At 35.7% G+C, this 7,377-nt stretch overlaps 1 protein-coding gene across 1 annotated transcript; it reads right to left on the bottom strand.

Annotated features, from left to right (window-relative positions):
- Positions 1–398: 398 nt before the first annotated feature.
- Positions 399–5,948, bottom strand: LOC107800701 (putative hydrolase C777.06c). Its single transcript, XM_016623925.2, has 12 exons — positions 5,497–5,948; positions 5,153–5,280; positions 4,934–5,046; positions 4,294–4,335; positions 3,036–3,091; positions 2,809–2,885; positions 1,901–2,020; positions 1,664–1,740; positions 1,504–1,567; positions 1,350–1,400; positions 1,187–1,235; positions 399–851 (listed from the first exon to the last, which is right to left on the bottom strand). The coding sequence occupies exons 1-12, from the start codon at positions 5,657–5,659 to the stop codon at positions 733–735; spliced, it is 1,059 nt and encodes a 352-aa protein (XP_016479411.1). The 5' UTR covers positions 5,660–5,948; the 3' UTR covers positions 399–732.
- Between the last annotated feature and the right edge of the window lie 1,429 nt (positions 5,949–7,377).

Raw genomic sequence — 7,377 nt, 5'->3', positions numbered from 1 at the left:
AAACATCGATCATGGCTATCACCTCATTTTATTGACCACTAAACCACACCTCGAGGGTTTTATATCGTCCATTTGTTATCTTCTCCTTTCGTCCTTTTCTTCACCTCCAATTTTCTATATATTCATCTCTTTTCAATTTTCAAGTTATGTTAAAGTCGTATTCGTGTTTCAAAAGACCACGATTTGATAATTCCAAAATCTGCAACTTTACTTACAACCCTTTCATCATTACTAAACAAGATGCCCAGGCTCCAAATCGCTACTGAAATATAGTTAAAAATACCAACAATTGGGAAAAGAAAGATAATTGCATAGTGTTAGTATGTCATGGAAGAAGACACACGTCGGAGTCATGACCATGTTGAATGCTGAGGAATAAAAGAAACACAAAAAGAATATGAAGGAATTCAAAAATTATATATGGTTGAAAATATATATTCATATTGAGTTTGCAGTCTGCATCCGTTGGATGCAATTGTATTTTGCTCCCGCTAGACTTAAAATCCTAGATCAGTCTTTCAATACAAATAACATCTCCAATTTGTGCTTGTAAATTGTTTTGGTAAGCAAAAGCCAATTGTTGTCCTGCCATACCATTGAAACTAAAATATGCATATTCATAGGAATGAATTCGCGAGACTTCACATCGGCCCCAAAAACTGTGAAGCAAATTCCTGAATGATCAATTTATTCAGAAAGAATAGCCAGGTTAATCGAGTAAGACCTGAAAGCCTACAAGTTCACTGGCACTCGAAGCCCATCGTAGCTAAGCTGCACATCAATACCTTCCGACTCCCTCAGTTTCAGTAGCCTTTCATTTACTACTTCATGATCCATAAGATGCATCATGCCTACACATGGTATTAAAACAGGCGCTCGTTAGCTATGAAGTTCTTAATGTGCATCAAGAATCAATTATAATATTATTATTAGTTTTCATCAAGTAATTTATATAACCATAGTATAATAAAAATAATTCTCAAAGACATACCAAAACTCCAGTATTAGAAGATAAATAAGGTCTAAAATCCATAAGCAGAAGGAAACGAATCTTATACATATACGAAGGACCAGCAGTTAAGACAATAAAAGTAAAATAGAAAAAGAAAGAGCCAATATACAAGTGCATACCTACCGAAAATTCAAAAAAAGAAAAATGAAATAGAAACAGAAAGAGCCAACATACCTGTGAAAAGTGTTCGTTTTGGTTTGATTTTCCGCACCTCCTCCAGAGCCTTCAAATGTTATCGTGGAAATGTCAATGACAAGAAATGTAATCATTCAACTGTTAAAATCTCTAGTTACCACTGTCCCCAGAAAAGAAAAGGATACAAAAGATTAGAGCTCACCCTTGGAAGTCCAAAATGTGTGGAGGAAGATCTATCTGGCCGCAAAGCATCCTAAAAATGTCAGGAGACATTGCTTAATTAGTTTAGCATTTATCCTTAACCAATTGCTGGCTAAAGGAAAGCAGAGTTCAAAGGAAGAGAGAGAAAGACCAACCATGATAAGGAGTTCACAGTCCTTTAGAAGTGGGTAAGTTTCTTCTGGTATATCGCTTACATCACTAGGAAAGCCAGGCCAGGGTACGGAGAAAGAAAACATTAGTGGCTAATATTGCTGCCTGCTGCTAAAAACTTCAAAGCGAGAGAATAAGGTTTACCTGATATAACAGGTATCCCCAAATCGAAAGCCTAAAGAACGATAACCAGAGCCATGCCACACTGGCAAAGGAATTATCTGCTAGGGAAACCAATCGAAATCATTACCGTGATAACTAACCATCTCAACTTACTATGAGCAAAATGTTTTAGTACAAATAAAAAGGGATGCTATTAGAGTAAAAGTATTAGTGAATGCAACTAAATCAACTAGTAGAGTAAAAGTAAAGAGCCTCAACCTCAAGATCATGTACAATGAATGGATCTTCCTTTATGATGTTAAATTGCAACTCTGAGACTGCAGCTCCCGGTATGATACCACTTTTGTCTACCAAATAATAATGGGTTTTCTTCATCACCTAATGAAAGAAAATTGTGCACATTCTGAGCTAATAAAAATAACAATTTCTGAAGCAAGTTACATCAACTCAAGCATGTCACTATCTCGGAGTGGCAGACTCTACTGGCGAACTTTAAGTAAAATGTAGTAACTTTTGAGAAATTCTATCCAGTAGCTGGAAAAAATATCTTTCCAGCAAACAGATATGCCGTCCAGCATTAATTTTTTTTTTTTTTTTTTGGTTTGCCACCAGATGTCCGGTAACCGATTGGGACCAGACTGATTTGGATTTGTGCCACGTATGGCCCATTAAGGGTGAAGCACTCCCTACAAGGTCCATTCCCGGGGCTCGAACTTGAGACCTCTGACTAAGGGTGGAGGGATCCTATCCATTTCACCACAGCCCTTGGTGATCCAGCATTTAATGTTTGTTGCACAGTCCCTACAACCTATCTTTAAGTAGTTTGAACAATTTCAACTAGTACATGAATAACTTTATATCATTGTGCATTTTTGCAATCTAGTCATATATATAGAACCTTCAGGAGAAGTTCTCTGTATATTATATGAGTTTCTTTGATCTTGCACTGCTCTAATTTGTTTGCTTGGACACAGTAAACAACACATGATCAAGGTATTAGTTATCAAGAAAATGATAAAGGATGAATGAATTCAATTCCATAATCACTCAGCTAACTGAGGGATGCTAACAATGTAAAGATGCATTATCATTTAGTAGCACAAATGTTCATTGTATAACAATAGAAATCAAGAACTGCATCTTATGAATTTCAGAAGAACTCAGACCTCAAAATCACGACTGGCCACATAAATAGGAATGGAGGGATGGACATTGTTAGTCCAATCGCGAAGATCATCCAAACCTGCACAATAATTATCTTCATTTATTGGAGCGTGTGCAATTTGCATAGATATAGAGAAAGGAGGACCTTGGGGAGGGGGTTATGCAGGGAATGTACAGGAAAAGACATATCCACATTGCACTAAGCATCACAAGTGATTTTATCAGAGACCTCCAATTGCATCAGCATGAGAATGAGTTATAATGACCGCGTCAACTGTTCTTATCCTGACACAGAAGAACTAGTCACGAGTAAGGCATACGGATCATAAGCAAAAAGTTATGAACATTCTTTTTCTTCATTAGAAGGCAGAAAAGTTAATACTATCAGAGTATCCAATAAATGAAAGGAAACAGCAGTTTGAAACAATTAATCCTAGAAGAATAATACTGAAATTCTGTTGTCTAGACAAGTTAACTCAGCGAGTCCAAAATGCTCTTCAAACTATATCTTGAAACAAGCTTATACCGTTGTTTATGTATGCAATCAGGTTCACTATCACAAATTTATAAGTCCTTCCATGATATACTTAGGACGAAATAGACATTTTGTTCTATATGAAATACCAAGCAAATGAAATAATAGCACTATCACATTGTTTCCAGCATCACCTACTAATGCTCGCATGTACTCGTCAGGCACACAATAGGTCATGAAAAGCTTCTATCAATATCATAAGCAATAGTGATAGAAGAATGACACGAGAAGAGTTCATAGGATGACACAAGAAGAGTTCATAGGCAAAAAGTTTTCAGCACTTCCATTAGCAAATGTGATACACAGTCTTCCTAGCTACAAGGTTTTCTTTCATGGCAGGGAACAATAAGAGTTATTTTGCGACATTCCTTTTTTCCCCTTTATAAGCAAAAGAACTAGATATGAAATCTTATAAGAGTGTTATAAACCTTTTAATTGAAACATATTGAGCCAAAAGGCAGTATCGTCCCATCTTGACATGCTAGAAGAAGCAAACTGTGTCATCACTCAAAGACATCACTCAAGAATAATGACAGATTCAACAAAAGAACCATAGTTTATGGTAACTGATTGAGCGGAATTTATGACATGCTGATCCGTTGATGTGGTTAGGAATAGAACTGTCTATGTGGAGACACAGAGCAGCATCAAGATAATCACAATTATCTATAACATGTGTAGGTTCTAAGGCTGAAGCTTCTGCTATAAAGATCCTACCTATCTACTTTCCCAACAAGGTCCAAAATGAAGTACTCCTAACAAAAAGCAGAAGAATGAGTCACCCAAGACTGGAATCTAGGAGGTTGACACATGTAGCCTTAACCCTTTACACAAGAAGATTCTTTTGTTGTTTCATATAGTAGCAGATGAAGTTTATCCACTTAACAAAGATAATATCAGTCATCACATACATTCACAAAGTAATAGATGAGGCCAAGTGCAAGAGACTTACCCATAAGCAGGAAACCATCTCAGAGCACTATGGTAGAAGAACCTGGATTGCACAAAGAGAAACTGCTCTTAGACAACAACACTCAGAACCAATAGATTTTTGTTTTTCCCACAATTTTATCTATTTTTCCGGATAACTTTAGGGTTAGACAAGATGATGCTATGTAAGCATGTAGTTGAATCATGGTTGACCAAGTTGACTGAACAACTTAATTCAAAATACTACCTCCACTCCAAATTAAACATCATCAACAACAACAACAACTAAGCCTCAGCCCAAACAAGTTGGGCCCCGCTATATGCATCCTCACTAACCATATTACACCATATAAACTCATCCCAGGCCAATATTATACAAAATAAAATTAATAATAGAGTAAGATTAAGAAGTACTAGAAGTTCTTATACTTTCTACTAATGTATAAATCTCTGAAAGGATAAACAACTCCTAGAAAAGCATAGGACGTAAAGTTAAAGTGCTGACATGACTAAATTCCAAATTTAACATCAAGAATAATATTATGAATTATCTCAAAATGGAAAAACCATTGAAACACTAAAGCATTTACAAGCTATCATGATTCAAAATTGATCTCAATCACCATTCCTAACTATTGTACTTTAAAGTCTCTCTGACATACTTGCCAACATCGATAAGGATGTTACAGTTTCCAGAGGGCCTGGTGTGACGAATAAGGATGCCGGTGTTCAGTCTCCTATTTCTGTTACCCGGTTCATTAGCTTTTGTGCACACCTGTAATAGGACAAGTTCATACAAAATCAACCACTAATTTAATTCAGCAAATACTTTCAACCCTCTAAGATGCCACATAAGCACAGAGTAGTTTTTGCAGGCTTACAGGGCATGTCTTCAAGGGGTTAGTGAGGCAGCTCACACGTGGAATTCCTTCACTTGTTCCTGTTCCTATAAATATTATTTCAGATTTGTCTGTAGATACCTCAGCTCCAGTTTGAGAACTTGCAGTACCTGTAACGTGATTAAAACTTTTTTATTGTCGAGTGAGAAGAATCTTATTAATGCAATTCAGTTATAATTATATCTCAATTTGAGTGAAAAAAATTCCCTTTGTCTCCTTCTCTTTATAGAAGATCAGAAAAAAAAAAAAAAAAAAAGACAAGGTAGTTAACCAAACGCTCAAGGAGTTATTGAAAATTAACCAGAATTGAGAATATAAAGACTTACTAGAATGAATAGAAGCTGTGAGGACCCGTTTGAATTGAGAATACCCTTTCCTTGATACCAACAGTGAATTGTTGTTATTGGTGAAGGAAAATTGGCGGGTGGAACGGGCGATAGAGAAAAGTTTATGGGGAGGAGGACGAACAATTCCAAAAAACAGCACCATCTTGACTTGGTAGGGACTACTGGTTATGCTTTTGAGGTTCCGATGTATTTCCGGCACCTGAACTCCCCGCACCGGCTTCGGTTCCGTTCACTGTTTGATTTGTAAGAACAAAATACGTTCCAAACGAACAAAATACCTTGGGCCGTGCAGAGTTTTGGGCTTCATCTATGTGTTTTACGGTGTAAAAATTGTAGCTACGCTCAAACGAAAAAGGGCTTGAATTGCACCTGAACTTTCAGATTTAGTATAAAATTATCCCCTATCTACCTATTAAGTTAAATATAAAATATTAATATTCTAGCTCACAACTGCCCTATATAGTTAACGGCCCAAATCTTCTTTAAAATTAAAGTTATTTTTAATGACGTGCCATTATACTATTCATTGATTTAAAATCCAATCAAAATATTTCCAACCCAATCATTCTACCTGACCCATCAAATTAAACCTAACATAGCCGATGATTTGTATACCCAAGAACCACCTCCTCATAAAATATAACTAATACTCCCTTTCCCTATGTAAATTAGGGTTCTTTTTACTCTTCCCTCTTCAAAGTCTGAAAATTAGAGTTCTTAGATTTTCTCCATCTTGTTTTAGCTTTAAAATGTCTGAATCTTCTTTTGCTTCTTCTCCTGACCAAGGTGACATCCGTACATGTTATTGTGGATTGAATGCCAACCATTTTACTGCTACAACAACTTTGAATGGTGGTCGTATATTTTACAAATATTGTCATTATGAGACTAATGGTTGTCGTTATTGGAAATGGCGCGATGAAGAACTTCCACCTCATGTGTCAATGTTTATCCACAAGCAAAAAAATTCGTTGAATGCCCTTCGTCAAGAAAGGAACAACATGAGAAAGATTGTGGATGATATGGTTGGTAGTCAAGCTGCATATTTGAATAATGTATCATTGGAGGAGAAAGTTTCAAACTTGGAGCAGAAATTGAAGCGATGGAAAAGACTTGTGATATGGTCATGGACTATTTTTGTTGTTTTTGTAGCTGGCAGAATGATATATTGAAGTTGGTGGCCTCTAATATTTTGCGATTGTTGATGAAAAATTTCAATAGATCTACATATCTTATGTTTCTTTTATATAAATTAATTAGGTTTAGATATGATGTCCTGGTTGTATTAATGATGAAATTTGCTGATATTAATTATTTAAACTGGTTATTTTGGTTGTTAAATAAAGAAAATCTGCAGATTTTAGTTTTCTCAATTAGTTGTTTTGGGTGGTTAATGAAGGAAATTTGGAGATTTTAGTTGTTTAGATTGGTTGTTTTGGTTGTCAAAAGAAAGAAATTTGCAGATTTTTGCAATGGTTTATTGTAATGTAATCCATGTTCGGTCAATGAAAACTTTTTAGTTATCTATGGCACCTTTCCTTGTTCATGAACACCTTTTGCAGAGCAGTAGAAATGAGATTTTAACTGTTAGCTCGTATTAAATTTGAAGAGTAAATTGAAGCCACAATATTGGATAAATTTTGCTCTCTACGTAAGGAAAGATGCAGCGTACAAATACATATCATTCTTTTTCCTTGAGAACAAATGCAGTACTCTCTTTTATAGCATGTTGCATGCCCAAAGCTAAGAATTTCTTTCATATATCAGCACCTTGATCTAGACATACGCTTCAATGAATGGAACTCCATATGAGTCTTCATTGGACTAAGGTAGATTCTTGTGTTACTGTGATACCAAATA

This window comes from Nicotiana tabacum, chromosome 4 (genome assembly GCF_000715075.1).
Source record: "Nicotiana tabacum cultivar K326 chromosome 4, ASM71507v2, whole genome shotgun sequence".
NCBI lineage: Eukaryota > Viridiplantae > Streptophyta > Magnoliopsida > Solanales > Solanaceae > Nicotiana > Nicotiana tabacum.
This window is presented reverse-complemented; position numbering and strand designations above follow the sequence as displayed.

Excerpts from the sequence above, each read along its gene's own strand:
- LOC107800701 (XM_016623925.2), bottom strand. The coding sequence starts at position 5,659 with ATGGTGCTGTTTTTTGGAATTGTTCGTCCTCCTCCCCATAAACTTTTC. Across the intron at positions 1,741-1,900 it reads TCATTGTACATGATCTTGAG|ATAATTCCTTTGCCAGTGTG; the intron begins GTTGAGGCTCTT and ends TTTCCCTAGCAG. Across the intron at positions 1,401-1,503 it reads ACTGTGAACTCCTTATCATG|GATGCTTTGCGGCCAGATAG; the intron begins GTTGGTCTTTCT and ends TGACATTTTTAG.